This window comes from Drosophila sechellia, chromosome 3L (assembly GCF_004382195.2).
Source record: "Drosophila sechellia strain sech25 chromosome 3L, ASM438219v1, whole genome shotgun sequence".
Classification (NCBI taxonomy): domain Eukaryota; kingdom Metazoa; phylum Arthropoda; class Insecta; order Diptera; family Drosophilidae; genus Drosophila; species Drosophila sechellia.
This window is the reverse complement of record NC_045951.1, coordinates 8173453-8191284: the sequence shown is the minus strand read 5'-3', so window position 1 is coordinate 8191284 and position 17832 is coordinate 8173453. Positions and strand designations below refer to the sequence as shown.

Genomic DNA, 17832 nt, shown 5'->3' with positions numbered 1-17832 from the left:
CCGCACAACGGGGCGTATGGGTAACAAGTGAAAAGTGTTGAATGCTAGCCGTTCACCCGGGCGGATGAGTGATGTGCGCCGGTATTTACGAGCATTTTCCTATACGTATTTAAAGATCTGCCACATATTGTTATTTATGCAAATTGTCTTCATTCGAGGGCGCTGGCTACGGCTCACTTTCAAAACGACAGACAGAAAGCATATTTAGCTAATATTTAGGATGGCTTCTTCTGCTGCTTTTACTTTTCTCCTTAGCATTCCGCTGGCTGAAACTAAAAGTAGTTTACCAGACGCTTCTGTCTTGGGCTTAATTTTTTTTTTTTGCCATCTGTTTACATAACGAGGAACCACAAAAAAAAGTAATAGTTTAACAATGCCAACTAACAAATAAGGCAGTGCGGGCACGCACTCCACGAAACTATCTGCCATCCGAAGTGTGAATGATGTGCCTGGGCAAGAGCAAGTGGCCAAGTGGCAACCAGTGGCCATTTCACGTTCATTGACATGGCTAATGGCGGGTACTGGTGGCTTAGACTCCATCCAGCGAGCTGAAGTGAAGTGGTGCAGGACAGAAAACCAAAGCACGTTTACATTGAGGTTTCGCCGGCACGCGTTTATTTTACCTGAGAGGATGGGCCAAAACCGAATATGTTATTTAATGCATTGGCATGCACAAATTAAGACTCGTTATAATTGGGGGTTATATAAGCGCGCATAAACGGCGCTTATCTAATGCCACACGGCAAAAGCAAAGAAAGCGTCGCAATTAGACGAGTTTTCTAGCCAGTTTTTGTCAAATAATAGGTCCAAGATCGAGTGATTTTCATGCGTGTTCGGTTGGCTGTCGCCGCATTTGATGTTTTCCAGCCGCGTTGTTTGAAAATGCTCATGGGGTACGGTCCCTAATGAGATGGGTAACTATTTTTCTAGCCGGGAAAATAAAATATGTAATTTTACGCGATAAGAATAACAACGGGGCATGTAAATGAGCGTTTTCTTGTTTATTCATTCAATAACTAATTCAATGATTTCATTATCATTACTGAATATCCCACATTCACTTTAACTATCCAAACTATGCGAAAGAACGTAGCATTCGCGTCTTAATGGCAGCACACTTTCGCACATTAAAGGCAATTTTAGTTTTTTTTTTTGCATATTTAAGGCCAGTTAAACGGCGCCGGCTAACATTTCACTTTTGGAACACATTTAATGGATTTTCTTTTAGCGCCATTAAAGCAAATGAACGCACGCTTCTCTCACAATTGAGAATTCAAATTTAATGTTTGGCGGTTTAGCAAAACGAACTAAAGCTGAGTGCTGCAAAACTCGAGAGCAAAGCTCAAAAGTTCGAGGGAAAGCTCTTCGCAAGCAGCTGATTAATAACATGTTTTTATCTACGGAATTATCTTTCACACGCGCCACTTCTTGCTCTGTATTGTTGTCGTCGCCAAATCAGTTTCAGTTATTCGCTGCGTCTGATTGGGAGTGGTTCGCCATCTTTCGGTCTGCAATTCAATTAGTCTGTGTTCTAACATTCTAAATCCGGCATTTTAAATATTCTGAAAGGTAAGCGGAGCATTCGTTTAGCGTTATATAAGCCGGTTCAAACTCCACGCCAAACACCCACACTTCTCATCGCATTCCGCCCAGCTATTTACTGCACTCAACGGCTGACTTGCAATTTATCTGAGCAAATAAAAAATGGTGGATTTCCAAATCGGTTGCGATACGTAAATTTGCCACAATTCAAGCCTCCTTAATGCAAATAATTTGCGCTGTTTAACATTATGCATAACCTCTGGCCCAACCTATTTGGCCCCGAACTTTCCCCACCGGTCTGTTTTCATATGCATTTTATTTGTCTGCCGCTGTTTTTGTTTTTTCTTTGCACCGGTTTGCCTTCTCGAAAAAGAGATATACAGATAAAAAAAAAGAGTGAACAGGCGGAAGGGAGAAAGAGAGGGGTATATGTGGAGAGAGAGAGACACGTAGCCCATTCGACAGGCCTTTTCCACCTGATTCTCCAGGTGCTGTCCAAAGTTTAATCTTGAATTCGTGTCGACAGTTTTAATTAAACCTATACAATTACTATGCTTATCTACAAATAGATGGTTCGAGAAGATCTCCAGATAGCTCGTATCTCATTGGGACTTTTGCATGCTCAATTTGAGTGCTTAAATCTAATATTATTTAAAAATTGGGTAGTGTTTAGCAAAGCAAACCTTAGCTTAAACAGTCAACGTTTACTTTTCTCATTTATCAAACCAGAAAACAGACCTGTATACATGCAATTACTATTATTAGATTATCGTAAACTTAAATTTGATAAGGACAGATGGGAAGTGTATTTTGCATTAACAGTTTCATAAAGTTCAAGGGTCAAAAATCATCTTACTGTTTTTTAATTTCAACAATATATATTTCTGGTAATAGAAAAAAAGGAGATGAGCAAATATTGATTAGATCTAGAGAATTATTCGTCCCGTCACTACAAGTTTATTTACCAATCGCAAGTCTTATCAATATGGTACCATGTTCGAAGTCTCACAGTTGGACTAGGAAAAAACGCTTGTGAAATTCGTTTGGTGAAAGCATAAATATTGTTATTTTTCGACCGACTTCTCCATTTTTTCCCAGCCAATTGTGGGCGTGGCCTAAGCTTATGGCGTGTTCGGCGATCGCGCCACCTCGATATATTAATTAGGTACATACATATGTACCTCTGAATATTTAAAGATATTTATATTAAAGCCAGACGATGGGTCTATTAAAGATGAAAAGAAAAATCCAAAAAAAAATAAACATCACGCAATTGCTATTCTATTATAGAAGTGAATGGCATTGACTGAGAAGATAAGAATGGTAGACGTTTCGAGATAATCAGAGCGAGCCTCCCTCGCAACAAAAAAAAAAAACACATTGGCGCCCAAGTTCAAATATTATCTAAGCTTTGACATGTCACTTCGACTATCGTTATCGATAGTACCGCACGTACCAGCTGATATAGAATTCAAATAAAAATATATTAGCTAAACGCCACGCGCCTTTCTAATTTTTATTCCTTATCAAAACAAGTCGGCCGTGAACTTAGAATAAAAGTGGCTAGCCCGCCATAGTGGAAAAGTTTTTCATCAGCTGATAAACGCAACAGTTGTCAATTGGAAGTGGGTGACAATGCCACCCGCAATGCGAAAACGATTGACAAGTCAGCCGGCGATAACGATTACATGTTTACGCGTTCGCCGAGTGCTTATTGTTTTTATACTCTTGTTACATTATTAATTAAAACGCTGGCTTTGAAGTGCGGCGAGTGCTTGTGAGAGCAGCTTATCAAAGTCCGAGGTTCTAAATCTTATCTGACTGGGCATTTAGAACGTTGTGATTACGCCAATTGCGCAACAATTTGACGATTGTACGCCACCCAAGAGAGTGGGAAACTGTAGCGCTTAACGGCACTTTACAGTTATCAGTTACTGTTAGAGCGCGTCTGACGCCCACAGCATTTCATTTTGCTTTGTCCGGAGATTTGTCGCTTTCCCGGGACTCCAGTGTCATATTGTGTCGTATTGTTCCACATTGGTGACAAACACTTTCGTCTCTCGTTTCCAGTCGTCGGTCGGTTCATTCATATTAATATTACCCGCATCCACATCCATCCGGTTGTAAAATGTTCGCCCTGCGCCGCACAGCCGCAATGATGACGTCGGTCCACCGGCAGCCGCATCTCAGCCAGGCCGTTTTCCGGGCTAATTTCGCTATCAGCGCCGCGGTAGGTCCTCCTTGTATCCTCGTCCTCTGTCGCTCTAATATCTCTTTGCTTGCTAAATTTCGGAATAGGGTGTGTCGATGAGCAGGATAAAAGTTAAGTTGCAAAGATATTTTGAATTTTTTGTAGTCGGTCCTAATATTAAAATTAAAAACAATCGAGTAGTCACCTTAAGCAAGCCTGTTCTTTTGTTACTATCGAAAAGATAAGATTACTATATTGACTGTTCTTTTTTTTTTTGTGTATACAAAAAAATATGAAACAATTTTGTCTTAAGTTTATTTCCTATGATTGTCAAGTAGAGATCTTAATTTTTAAAATATTGAGCAAGTACCTTAATTATCATAGAAGCATAACGAAATATTAAATATTACAAAGCAAAGATAAGGGATTACTTTTGAAACACGGTGTGTTTTAATTTCCATCCATCAATATCGACCCACCCTATCCCAGGCGGATCAAAGTTCACTTTGCTTTGACCAGCTGTCACTTTATTATCGTCATACATATAAGTTTCGCCTGTATCGCCTGTGTTTAGGACCCCAAAACCCACAAGATATCCATGGATAATGAAAGGATGTTCGCCGTGAGCGAGGTGAATACCCCAACACCGAAGCTTTCAGACACAAATCCATTTTTCATATAGCTAATAAGATTCCCATCCTGCCCTTCAAGCACTCAAGTGTGGTATGCTCTTCCGAACAGATGGCACAAAAGATCAAAGCCGGACCCGTTGTGGATGTCCTCGGTGACGAGATGACCCGCATCATCTGGGACTCCATTAAGGACAAACTGATTCTGCCCTTCTTGGACATTGAGCTTCATACCTACGATCTGGGTATTGAGCACCGTGATCAGACCGAGGACCAGGTCACCATTGACTGTGCTGAGGCCATCAAGAAGTACAACGTGGGCATCAAGTGCGCCACTATCACTCCCGACGAGAAGCGCGTGGAGGAGTTCAACCTGAAGAAGATGTGGAAGTCGCCCAACGGCACCATCCGTAACATCCTGGGAGGCACCGTCTTCCGTGAGGCAATCATTTGCAAGAACGTGCCCCGTCTGGTGAGTGGCTGGCAGAAGCCCATCGTGATCGGTCGCCATGCCCACGCCGATCAGTACAAGGCTGTCGACTACGTGGTTCCCGGACCCGGAAAGCTGACCCTCACCTGGAAGGGTGCCGACGGTCAGGTCATCGATGAGGTGATCAATGACTTCAAGGGCCCTGGTATTGCCCTGGGTATGTTCAACACGGACGATTCCATTGTGGACTTTGCCCACGCCTCTTTCAAATTTGCTCTGGACCGCAAGCTGCCGCTGTACATGAGCACCAAGAACACCATTCTGAAGAAGTACGATGGTCGCTTCAAGGACATCTTCGAGGACCTGTACAACAAGCAGTACAAGAAGGAGTACGAGGCGGCGGGCATCTGGTATGAGCACCGCCTCATCGACGACATGGTTGCTTATGCCATGAAGTCGGAGGGTGGCTTCGTGTGGGCCTGCAAGAACTACGACGGTGATGTGCAGTCGGACTCCGTTGCCCAGGGCTACGGATCTCTGGGTCTGATGACCTCCGTGCTGCTATGCCCCGATGGCAAGACCGTGGAGGCTGAAGCCGCTCACGGAACGGTGACGCGTCACTTCCGCTTCTACCAGCAGGGCAAGGAGACCTCCACCAACCCCATTGCCTCGATATTCGCCTGGACCCGTGGCCTGTTGCACCGTGCCAAGCTGGACAACAACGAGCCACTGAAGCAGTTCGCCGAGACCCTGGAGCAGGTGTGCATCGACACAATTGAGAGCGGCGCCATGACCAAGGATCTGGCCATCTGCATCAAGGGCAGCATTAGCGCCGTGTCTCGCAAGGACTACCAGGAGACTTTTGAGTTCATTAACACGCTGGCCAAGAACCTGGAGACTGCCCTGACCAAGAATGCCGTTTCCGCCAAGTGACTATCCGGCACTCAGTCCGAGCAGCAAGCCTCGCATCTCTAGAGAACCACTTAGCGATGCCTCGTCCTCGTCACCATATTCACAATATTTCCATTCGATTTTGTAGATGTGCATGTCCTAGGCTAAAAATCCATGTCCTCGATGCATGTTTCACACTGTTTCATTGTCTCTGCGAGACGCAAAAAACCCTGATTTCCCTTTAACGTCTAACGGAAAAGAAATTTCAAATAAATGTATTTTTATACCGGACTCGAGAGGTCTTTAACCCAGTCGAGGGTGGGCTCGTTACGAGGCCCGGTCAACTTGTGCGGCTTCTGATGGCTCTGGGTTTATTGGATTTGCCAGCGGCCACAGTTGTGTTCTAACACTTGGCGGCACCACACCGAGACGGTTCAAGCGGAAGGGGATCAGGATCCTATTAGAAGGACGAAACTATCGATGCTAGCCGAAGCATTGGGCTATGGCTACCTGCTGGCCTACGTGATCTGCCTGCTTTGCTGGCCAGGAGAGGCGTATCCCGCCACCAGTAGCTACCGGGATCTGGATATATGCAATCATTGGGATGGAAGACGTCACTTCCTGGAGCTGGGAAGTCCGGCCGGAGAGCTGCACGCCCGGAATGTGACTACTACTGCCTATAGAGTAAGTGTATTTACCAGCTTCTCTGGTCGGGATTTGGTCAGCAATTGTGAACTTAAAAATAGAGCTCGCCGCTGGTCTTTAAGAACGATGCAGTGTCCGGCGACGTGTGGTACCAGTGCAGCCTGGAGCTGGTCACCTGTGCCGAGTGCGTCATCCGAGTGGCCTTCACCTATGCCAACTTCTCCAAAAGTTGTGGCAATACGGGTGGCAAGTCCAGCATGTGTCCCTGCGAGCATATCCAGTTCTCTGAGCCGCCCTACGATTCAACCATTTCCGGCCAGGAGTTCTGCGGAGATGGCAAGGTGTTCCGGAGCAAAACCAGGACCCTGCAGTTGAAGTTCTTCTACAGAGCCACCAATGCGCACGTGTTCTCCCTTCAATACTTCTCGGAACGTAAGATTTAGAATCAGTTGGTAGGTTTTTAAGAAAGTTCTATCCGGATTTCCCTCGGAATAGGCAACGTGCGGATAGTCAGTGGTTCCCCCAAGCAGTCCATTGTGGGCAATGGGAGTACTAAGTCCCAGCCGCAAGTGATCTCCACGCCGTATTTCCCGATGGCATATCCACGCGACTATGGAATCGAACACATCCTCACCTGCGAGGCGGACAACTGCCAGGTGCGTTTGGATTTTACCGACTTCCAACTGGGTCTCACCTCCACCCTGGAGATCTTCGACTCCAATGGCCAGATGCTAGACTCCTATACGGGCGAGCACTTCCGTCCGCCGATCACGGTGAGCAGCGGCAAGTCTCTGCTCCTGCAGTTCCGGGGAAATTCCGCCACCGGAGTTGGCTTTCGCGCCGAGGTTAGCTTCGTATCCTCCAAGCAGCTCAAGGACGAGCGACTGGTGCCCTACACAGGTGAGTGAGTGGGTTACAGTACACTGAACAAAAACTAAGACTATCAAATTACTAATATCTAAGGTTATCTAACTTATAGAGGTTTTTTAAAAGTATAGATCTTCATTTTAGAATTTGCAAATGTATTAACTTTTAAAAGGGGTTGGCATTTCTTTTCTCTGTAGGAATAGGGACATTTGAATAATTTTCGGATTAGTCAGGCACTTGAAAGTCTGCAGGCAATTGTCATATTGATTTTGGCAGAGGAAGTGGGTGGAAGTGCCCACTTGGCGAATATCAATGTCAATGCAAAGCGTTGAAGTGGAAACTGGGTGACTCTGGTTGGGTTCGGTTTGGTAAGACAATCGATTTCTTGGATCATTGCCCGTAGGGTGGTGGTTGGGCAAATACTTGTATATAATCCGGAATGGGGTTGCTTATGCACTATTGCGGCAGGTTGGATCACAATGCATGATGCAACGGCACAAAAATGCTTATGTACATATCTGTATTTCACCTCTAGATTGCGGGGGAATGGTTACCGGACCTGGTGGCGCCATCACCATGATGAACATGATCGAAAATGCCACGGACGTGCGGCTGTTTGACTGCATCTGGATTATAAAGCCCGGCAATAACTACATGATGATGAAAACCCACATCTTGTTGAGAGTGGATGACTTCTACGGCATGGCTGCCAGATCGGAGCTCACAATTCGGCAGGGCACCACCTCGGATGCCGTGGAGATCGAGAATGTGATGTGGCCGAACAATGGGCTGAGCAAGGAGAGCCATGTGGCGCCCATTCTCAATGGCTACTACATTCGACTGCGTGGGGTATTTGGGATGTCCTCCAAGCTGGCCATCGTTTACAGCGTATTCAACTATTTGAGTGAGTTCAATTGGATATTTAGAAAATTTAAATATGTTTAATTAACGAATTCAATTTGCATAGATTGCTACATTGGCTCGGAGTTTCTGTGCGGGAACAACCACTGCATATCCATTCGCCTCCACTGCGATGGCTTCGACCATTGTGGGGATGGCAGCGATGAGCCGGATTCCTGCGAGGAGGACTGGGCGCACCTGCATCACGATCGTCGCTGGTACTCCCACAAGCCCAACTATTATTTCCCCAAGATAGACCAGTATCCAGATCTCAAGACGGCCACGGGAATCTTTATCATCAGCACACTTGGCATATTCGGTGTACTGTCCGGCTGGATGGTGATCCTGTACAGGATGGGGGTTAGAGCACGACACCAGCGGGAGCTTCAAAGCCACCTGCAGACGATCAGTGAGTTGCTGGATCGCCAGGACGAGGATCGCACGCCCGACGAACCGCCCAGCTATGAGGCACCACCCGATTATGAAGAGGTCATCAAGGTGGGGATGCAACAGGAGCTACGGGAGCCACGTCGTCAGAGACGAGCCCGTCGAGCCCCTCCTCGAGATCGGAGCTGCAGTCGCGCCGCAAGCAATTGCACCATGCAATCTGTACTCCCACTGCATCGCAGCTGCAGCCTGGAAAGAGATCAGGAACAGCCCAGTACCTCGGCGGCGGCAATGACCCATGCAGTGGCGGCCACGGATACAACGGAGGATGCGGAACACGTACAGACGATGGCCCAGCGAATGCTCCTCGCCACGGCTGTTTGTGGTAGGTCGAGAGTTCCCCCAATCCCGCCCTGCAGTCGCTAACTTACCCACAGAGTCCCACTTGCAGGCACTGCAGACACGTCTCTCCCGGCAGCAAAGGAGTCAGGGCAGCAGCGGGTCCAATCCGTGGGGATTTCAACGAGCCCGTCATCGTTATCCGCTGGGGGTGAACTACCCACAGCAGGTGGGTCAGCCACAACGCCCGGCAGCACGGCAGATGAGTGCACCCAGGGAGGCGACTCACTTAGCATTTCACTCACTCTAGGCCTGCCCTCCACGACGGCAGAGAGTCCTGTGACAACCGACCAGAACCAGATCCAGAAACAGAGTCCGGAGCAGACAATCAGCAATTGCACGGAGCACACGTTCCTGAAGAGATCGTGGTTGGTGGTGCAGCAGATTCCACCTGGCAGGGGTTACCGAGTCCGGAGGCTGCGACATACCTTCTCCTCTCCCGAAGCATTCACAAGCGATGAGCTACATTTGCCGTACCCGGATTTCCTTAGCTACGGCACTAATCTTCCACATGAACGGAGCAGCAGTAATTTCGGATCCGAGCTATCGAGGGATCCATCGAGTTATAGTGTGGGCAAGCGAGCCCGCTTGACCCCCGAGGACACAAGTGAATCGGAGACCATTACCCAGGAGATGGAGCAATCCAACCAGACACTCCAGTCCCATGTGATAGTGGAAAGTCACCCGAGTCACAGCGAAAGTGAGAGCGAAGCGGAGCAGCAGGTGTCCTGCTTTGGAGCCGTAGCCCAACGGCCCAAGAGGCGTCATCGGGGTCACGTACGAAGCCGATCCTTTAGCAATGCCAGAGGTGGCAGTGCCAGAAGGAGGCGTCTCATGCAGCGCAGCTCGTCGGCCGATCTTTTGATGAACTATGCGACAATGGCGGTATCGACGCCACAAAAAAGAAGCGAGGGAATGCAGCGATTGTTCTTCATCTGAGCGGGAGATTCAAGGTGGAGTAGACAAGTGGAAGGATAGTATTAAAGCCTGGTGTGCTTCTGGTCGGTATCTAGTCACATATAAATAAGCCTGTTCCTTACTCGAATGTTATTAGCTTATTGAAATTATTAATTAATAATTAATTCCAACTTCATCGAGCCTTATCCAAAAGGTCTCAACGTTTGTATTCTTTATAATATGTACCACAACGCAAAAAGAAATAAATAATTACATTATGAATTAGCATTTGTTGTTACTTTATTTATTTATAGCCGTTATACGTGTAGCATTTGCCAAAGAGCAAGTCAGTCATGTGCCCCAGATCAGATCACAAAAAACAACAACGAACATCCATCGCCCAAGATTCACTTCAACCCAATAATTGATCCGGGGCACATCCTGACCAGCACTGACTTTCGGGTGCCTCAAAGTGCAAAATAATAAAAATCTATTACTCGCGTATTTATGGAAATCAAAATGCACGTTTTTATATGTATATATAGACGAATATGATAAATAATACCAGACGTAGTCACTGCCGTAGGTCTGCCTGCTATCCAGATCCAGATCCTCCTACGTTGTATCTGTATCTTTTCCTACTGCTGCAGCTGTTGCTTGAGATTCTCGGCTAGCGATTTGCCGGTGTCGAGGGGCACCACTATATTGCGCAGACTGTCGATGCTGTTGCGCAGCTTGGTGGCCTGGAATTTGCTGGGCAACTTCGGTGACCCTCCCACCGACGCAAATGCAAAGGTCTTGTACTCCTGGGCAGCCATACGAGGTACAAAAATATTCAAATTCACTATGTTATATACACGGGGTTTTATTTGCAACGCAAAATATCAATAAAATCATAAGCAAACCGGGTTCAGGGTACTAACAGAAGCAGAAGGGTTCAATGCCTGCATAGAGTCGACTAAATAAAGATTCTCAATGTGTGTCATGGTGTGAGGGAAAGCGCGCAATTAAATTAATCAATGATAAGTAATGGCTGGATATTCCCAGTTAGCTTAAAGTATTTCGAAAACATTCCTGGAGCTCAGCTCGTGGGCTGATAACCCATATCTTAATTATAGAAATAATACATAAAAAACTTAAAAATAATAAACTGAAGAAATTTCAGTCATAACAGGTTGGCCGGATCACTGGACTCTAGGTTACCTGATTGCCGCTGGGGGAGCTGGCCTCGCTCAGGGTAGTTGGCGCCTGGCCCATGTAGGATTGGAATGAGGGCATAGGTCCGCCACTGCCATTATCCCGATGGCCGCCTCGCGTGGTCACCTTCTCCTGCAGCGAATTGAAGGTCTTCGATAGCCAGGGCTGCCAGCTGTTGCGGTTGGTTTGCAGCTCACTGAGCGTATTGCTGAGCTGATGGGTTAGGTCCTGGTTCTTGCACTCGGCTTCCACTTGAGCTAGCTTGGCCTGGGCCAGCTCCAGCTCTAGTTCGCGGATGCGTTGCGAGGCAGCGTTTAGCGGATCAAGTGGACCCAGTGGATGCTCATTGGCATTCCGCATGGCATCGGTTTGCCGCCTGGTCTTGCCGTCATCTGACTTAGCGTTGTCATTGCCGGCGTCGATCTGCTGCTGACAATCCTGGCAATTGGAAACCATGTGCTGAAAGGGAGAGAAATTAATACCCCGTCAGATTTATGTTACAATACAACTCACCATCACTTTTCCTAGAGTCTCGCTTAGTGTGTTCATGTCCTGCTCTTGGCGCTGGATGATCTGCTTGTATTCCTGTATAATGCCCGTGTGCTTCTTCTCCTTCTCCACAGCTCGCTCCTTGGCGGAAGTCAGTTGTTTGTTCAATGCGTCGATTTCCGCCTGCATTTTGCGCCTCTCCTCGCCGAAACGATTCTCGTAAATCTGTGCCTCCTTCTCCAGGCGCTCCTTGTGCTGTTTCTTCAGCAGGAACTCCTCCTCGTACTGCTTTAGTTTTTTTATCTTACGTTCGCAGGCTTGCTTCATCACCTTGCGTGCTTGACTGGAGCTGCGGCACTTCTTCGGCAACGTTACACGGAAATACTTTAGAATGCCCTCAAAATCAAGCTGTCGCAAATCTGATTCACAGATTGATAAGAGAGTAACGGCCACCTGGAAGAGCACAGGTAGTCCATCCAGTAGAAAGACATCCAGCACGTGGAACACAAAACACAATGGGAATCGCGCTGTATATAGGGTTAGGAACCATTGGGAGGCGTACATGTGCGTCTCAATGCCGCAGGCTGTGAAGTGTTCGTGCAGCTTAGGCAGCTGATCCTTGATCAGTCGCTCCAGTTGGTAGAGACGAAGGTAAAGGACCTCGAATCCAGCTTTGTAGAGATCACGGAGCCCATAGTCGTACATAAGCGCTACCAGAACACAGAACGCATCCTCCTCAGGCATCTGAAAATTAAAGTGCGTAAGCATTCATTCTTGGTAGTGTCATTATTAATTACTTACATGAAGGAGCAGACTAGCTGCTATGAAACTTAGACCCTGACAATATCCAACCTCGCTGTCATGAACGGCATACGCTTTGGACACCTTAAAAAGTGCGTCTTGGCCAGAACCGCCAATTTCTTTGAAACATTTGTGCGCCGGGAAAGTGCGATGGATGTCCCGCTGTATAACGGTCTCACATTTGGTTTCCTACAAGTAAATTTTCAAATAATTACTTTTCAGATGGACTCACTTCAATACTCACTTTGGTGATTAAGATCTTGTACTTGTCGTTCATTTCCATTCTGCCCTCGACGTTGGCTAGCTTCTGCCAGATCTTTTCACGCAGTGCTTCTGGAACGCCGAGGCGTACTAAAGGTGCCAGATTTTTCGGTCTCTTCTCGGAATCCCACTCCCGCAGAATGGGATCCCATTCGTCGAGCGTGTCCTGCGAGCAATCCTTAGATACCTCACCAGTGCCACTCAGCAGCGGCTCATCGCCATCGCTGCTGTAGTCCGAGGGACAATCATCCTCAATCGAGGCAATGGACGAACTGCGCACAATGCGCGATAGATTATTCATACCCATCTTGAGCAGGGAAGAGCTTTGCTGGTGGCCCGGCTGCTCCGTGATTTCCTCAGAGGGATCAATGCTATTTACTTTCCAGTTGGACTCATCGGTCCGCTTTAGATGCAAATAGAATCGTAGTGTCATGGGTCGCTTTGACATAAAATGGTCCATAATACGCATTTCGTTGGCCGACTGAATGGTCACTGGGGTCTCAATGACGAACCTAACCGGTTCCTGTATACGTCGCATCACAATGTCTACGGCCACAGTGAGATTGGTCTTGGACGACTCAAGATTTAACTGCTCAAAGGCCTTCTCCTGGGCTTTCCACTCAGCTCGAATTGTATACGGCCAGGTGGAGCTCTGCTGGGCATTGCTGTCCGATTCGGTTGCTACTCCTGTTCCGCCTGGCTGGATGTAACCCATGCTGTGCATGTCGATCAAATGCATATCCTTTTGGACTACTAGTTTTCCGGGTGCCACTAGAACACCGAAACATCGTTCGATATGCAATGGTTGAAGAACATTTGACGGAGTCTGTTTGACTGTGATGCACACTTCCTTATCTGTGTTCGCTCGTAGCTTGAAGCATCCCCTATCGCGAGGCACTGCGGCATAGGAGTTCTTTGCCACTCGCTCACGGATCTCTAAGGAGACTATGAACTCATACCCAGCCGTGTTTAAAGGATTCCCGCTTACATCGGAGGTTACAGAGTTGGCCATGTCAACGGCCGAATTAAGGCTGCAACTCATGCTGGGCGGATAAGTCTGGAATGCCTTCTGGAAGCAGGCTGCGGGCGAAGATTTTGAATAAGTCGGGATGAAATCACTGTATGATCTGACTCACCGCTGACTTGATTAACCGCTTCGGGAATATGGCACCGAAACACATGGCACTGAAACAATGCATCGCCGTGGAGCCAAGTGAATGCAAAGCATCCGTTTTCCACTGTATCCACTGGTCCTCGATAGTACAAGATAATGCTGGATATCTCATAGGTGGCAATAATAGTATTGCTCTCGGCATCGTGGAGGCTGTAATAGGAGCATTATGACGCTCAATGAGTCATTCTAGGGGCAGTAAAAACTTTACTCACACAACCAGGCCTTCTGAGCAATTGGGTATGCTAACAGTGATCTTCAGGCCCACCGACTTTGAGCCACTATTTAGCTCGCCCATAATGCGATAAACCTCCGTCTCGGATTTTGGAGCATTAATGTTGGCTGCTCCCAGGTAGGTGACTCCGGAAAATATGGTGCAGCCCTGATCGATTTCAGAAACTAAAAATGAAAAACATATGGTCAATTAAATTTCAATAATTACACTAAAAATAGATATCAGTTTAAGGAGCCTAGGAATACAATTTAGAACAAAATGTATAGGATTTGATTTTTGGGATTTTAACCAATTTAAGAGATCTACTCACCCTCCTCATCGGTGGTGTCGCCCTTATCCGGCTTCATGGCATCCTGTTTTTCCTCTACGCAGGCGGGGCTAGCGTCTATGCAGTCATAGAACACGGAATGACCCACTCTGTTTGAGCTGGATGCATCGTCGAGGGTCTCCTCGCTTTTGGGCGTTAACAAGGTGCAGGGGAAACGCATTTCAGGATCGGCAGATCTCCCGCCGGAGCCCGTGAGCGGTAGGGTCAGAGACTTTTGCTGATGACTCGGAACACGTTGCGCTGACTTCTCCCCACTGGCAGCTGCAAATATGTTAATTGTCAATTACGCGACGAGCAATAAGAAATGTCGAATTATGCGGAATTTTGTTTAAGGAAAGTATTATTATTCGGTTTGTTTTTCGTTGTTTCCATGACAGCGTAGCACTACGGCTCTGCGCCGATAAGATTGCAGCTGGTTAGGCTTAGCAATCGTTTGATGTTTCCAATAGTGGAGCGACCGCGACGTTGTGTGCACAGCTGGCGTTGGGCAACGACTGAGTTTATTTCAGGCTACCCAGGGCAACCCATTCCACCCTCTCAGTTGTGTTTCTTCACTCACCTACGCCGCGTTCCAACTCCAGATCTTTGAGGGCGTCCGTCATCTCGTGCTGCATGTCACTTAGGTTGCGATTCTGCGCCATGTCCAGTGTGGGCGAACGATCTCCTCCAGCCTCGGGTGAGGACAGAGCCAGAGCACTCAGCGAAGTGGGCGGTTTGCCTCCCACTTCAGGTTGAGTCCCCTCCTGGTTAACAACCTGCTTCACCTGCTCCATGGGACTGGCCACATTGCTGTCGGTAACTATTTCGTACTCCCCGCTGGTTGTTATCGAGGATTCCGAGGACTTGGTGCTCAGATTATCATCCATTCCGAACACTCAAGGTTGCCTCAGTTCCAGGCACTCCCAAATGGGTTACTCTTTGTTGTGTGTGTGATATATTCCGAGTTTCTTTATTCTTAAGCCCTAAGAATTGCGCATTTTCAGGGCAGGGAAACAAATCAATTTCTGTTCCAAGGCCACGCACTCGCACTCGCTTTTAATAGATTTCGTTTTCAATTTGTCCAATTTTCAGCGGAGTCGCATTGTTTGGCTTGGTTCCGCCGTAAATCGATGACGAATCGGTACGGTTTGCTTGGGGTTTTGGGGGCGTACACACACGCGCATGTATGTCACACAGTGCCCACTTCGCGGGGGAATTGGAGGGGTTGCGCCTTTAAGGGGGTGGTGGACGGTGGGGTCGGCGGGGTCAACAGTTTGCTTCTATAGCCTCTGCGCTTGGATTCCTATGGATTTTTTGTTACTTTAGCGCGTGCAGCTGCTTTCTGCTTATACTTTGGTTTATTTATTATGGCCTATACTTTGCAGAACTGTATTACATTGTTTTGGCCCTGTATTGTTGTCTTTTTAATCGGGTTTTAAGCAATTTTCTTGCGATTTTCCGTCTGTTTTGTTTACATATTTTTCAGCTAGTGATGGTCTGCAGTAGGTCGACTCCTATCGAAAGGAAACAGCTGCTTTACGTTATTCAATAAATCTTTTGAAAGTGTTAATAAGTGTACCTATCGACTTAATCGATAGGTAAATGATCCAATAGAATTAAAAATTTTTCTTTAAAAATCCCTAAATGACTTATCTTGAAAAAATTAAAATAAATATAAATATATTTTTTATCGTAGTTCAAAGAACCAAATCTTCAAATTTAGCGTGGTAATATAAAATATAAAATATATAATATAAAATATCGAAAAAGTGTCATCGCCGTGACATAATACCCCGCCAGTGTTGCCAAATACTCTGCCACACAACACTACCGCGCGTGCTGCAAAAAAACGTGCGCGCTTATTCGTTGCATTTTGTTAAGATAATTCCTTAAGTCCGGGTACTTCTGTCTCCGATTCCCACTCCCCAAAGATGTGGCCGCGATTTGGCATTAAGATTGGCAACAGCACGCTCTGCATCGCACACGTGCGCGCGGATGGCAAGGCGGAGGTGATCGCCAACAAACAGGGCGACCGTGTGTCCCAAGCGTGCCTTCTTTGGGACGGAACCTCGGAGATCGAATGTGGCCTCACGGCCAAGCAGAAGATGGCCAACCGTCCGCGCCAGGCGGTGGCACACAGCTTTCAGTTGCTTCAGCCCATGGAACAGCTCACGGAGGAGAAACTGTCCAGTGCGCTGCGGGAAATACCCTGCGACTTTGACAAGGAGGAGCTGGTGTTCCGTATGGAGCACACTATACCCTCCGACAGGGAAGACCAAGACGATAAAGTAGTGACCAAGGATCTCAGCGCCTATCAGGTGACGGTGGAGCTGCTGCGCGCTGAGCTGGAGCTGGCCCATCAATATCACACAGACGGGAAACAGGCGCCCATTGCCGTGCTCTCCATACCCAGCTACTATCCCGCCTCGGCCTACAAACTGCTAGCAGATGCCGCTCAAACCGCTGGCTTCCACGTGGCCCAGATTATAACCGAACCCACGGCCGCCGTTCTAGGCTACAGCATCGGCGAGGAGCAGACGGAACAGCGCCGCCATGTGCTAACAATCAAATGCGGTGGCTTATACAGCGACATCGCCTTTTACGCCGTCCAAAATGGCCTGTTCGTTCAGCTGGCCACTTTCGGACCCTTCCCCATCGGTGGCCGGCAATTCACCGAGGCCTTGGTGCAGTTTATTTGCGAGGAGTTCCGTCGCAAGTACAAGCTAGATCCGCATGAGTCTCGCCGCTCAGTGGCCAAAATCCGTACTGCCGCTGCCAATTGCAAACACATCCTGACCACGATGCCTTCCACGCAGCTTTATATCGACTCCCTGATGGACGGCGTTGATTACAATGCCCAGATGTCGCGTGCTCGCTTTGAGAGCCTCATACAGCCAGTGATCAATAACCTCATTCAGCAGCTGGGCGAGTGTGTGGAGCAGGCGCAAAAGGAGCATCCTGGTTTGAGTAAAATAGATGACATCGTTCTACTAGGCGCAACAATGCAAATCCCGAAGCTTCAGGCGGCAGTGGGAGCCCGTTTCCCGGACGCCAAGCTCCACAACAGCCATTCGGCGGACGAGGTTGTGGCCATCGGCTGTGCGCGCCAAGCTGTGTGCCTGATTGACCCCCTTGAACAGCAGCTTCACAAGGAGGAGGATTGCGTGGTGGCTGAGGATGACCTCTATATTTGGCACGGCAATGATGAATCCAACGCCAAATTGGTCCTGGGCAGGGGAAGCGTTCTGCCTGCCAAAATACGGTTATCACTGCCCCAATCAGAGCAGGGAAAGGGCGATGACGTAAGCAATGGAGCTGCTTCGTTTAAGTTGCGCACCGGAGAGAGCGAGATCCTGGCCCGTCTGCCCGACAGCACGATACCGGAAGATGGGCTTTACCAGCTAGAGGTTGAGGTGGATTTGGACGATAAGGACGGCAACGTGGTGCCGCTGGTGCGACTGCGCTGTATGTGAGAGCCGGATTGTGAACCGAAATCGGTGCGATGTCGCCTAGACTATTTATTGTTGCTAGCCTAATGATTACAATACAAAAACCCAATAAAGATAAATACGCAGCGGCAAACGAGAAAGTGT

At 47.7% G+C, this 17832-nt stretch overlaps 4 protein-coding genes across 10 annotated transcripts; 3 read left to right on the top strand and 1 right to left on the bottom strand.

Annotated features, from left to right (window-relative positions):
* Window positions 1-1460: 1460 nt before the first annotated feature.
* On the top strand, window positions 1461-5974 carry LOC6604868 (isocitrate dehydrogenase [NADP] cytoplasmic). Of its 4 annotated transcripts, none has more exons than XM_032719050.1 (4): window positions 1468-1569; window positions 3613-3772; window positions 4308-4364; window positions 4445-5974. In XM_032719050.1, the coding sequence occupies exons 2-4, from the start codon at window positions 3671-3673 to the stop codon at window positions 5723-5725; spliced, it is 1440 nt and encodes a 479-aa protein (XP_032574941.1). In that variant the 5' UTR covers window positions 1468-1569; window positions 3613-3670; the 3' UTR covers window positions 5726-5974. The 4 variants fall into 4 exon arrangements, with proteins under 4 accessions (XP_032574943.1, XP_032574941.1, XP_002029713.1 ...); XM_002029677.2 differs by having other exon boundaries at window positions 4475-5725; XM_032719051.1 differs by lacking the exon at window positions 4308-4364 and having other exon boundaries at window positions 1470-1569; window positions 4475-5974.
* Window positions 5975-6063: 89 nt separating this feature from the next.
* Window positions 6064-10066, top strand: LOC6604867. Of its 4 annotated transcripts, none has more exons than XM_032719048.1 (6): window positions 6064-6367; window positions 6430-6760; window positions 6824-7228; window positions 7731-8099; window positions 8163-8867; window positions 8920-9232. In XM_032719048.1, the coding sequence occupies exons 1-6, from the start codon at window positions 6164-6166 to the stop codon at window positions 9129-9131; spliced, it is 2226 nt and encodes a 741-aa protein (XP_032574939.1). In that variant the 5' UTR covers window positions 6064-6163; the 3' UTR covers window positions 9132-9232. The 4 variants fall into 4 exon arrangements, with proteins under 4 accessions (XP_032574939.1, XP_032574938.1, XP_032574936.1 ...); XM_032719047.1 differs by having other exon boundaries at window positions 6076-6367; window positions 6451-6760; window positions 8934-10066; XM_032719045.1 differs by having other exon boundaries at window positions 6077-6367; window positions 8934-10066.
* On the bottom strand, window positions 10049-15730 carry LOC6604866 (rab GTPase-activating protein 1-like). Its single transcript, XM_002029675.2, has 9 exons — window positions 14820-15730; window positions 14243-14521; window positions 13913-14096; window positions 13663-13850; window positions 12510-13606; window positions 12266-12454; window positions 11489-12208; window positions 10982-11434; window positions 10049-10584 (listed from the first exon to the last, which is right to left on the bottom strand). The coding sequence occupies exons 1-9, from the start codon at window positions 15124-15126 to the stop codon at window positions 10417-10419; spliced, it is 3585 nt and encodes a 1194-aa protein (XP_002029711.1). The 5' UTR covers window positions 15127-15730; the 3' UTR covers window positions 10049-10416.
* Window positions 15731-16041: 311 nt separating this feature from the next.
* LOC6604865 (heat shock 70 kDa protein 14) lies at window positions 16042-17828 on the top strand. Its single transcript, XM_002029674.2, has one exon. The coding sequence runs from the start codon at window positions 16171-16173 to the stop codon at window positions 17710-17712; it is 1542 nt and encodes a 513-aa protein (XP_002029710.1). The 5' UTR covers window positions 16042-16170; the 3' UTR covers window positions 17713-17828.
* Window positions 17829-17832: the final 4 nt, after the last annotated feature.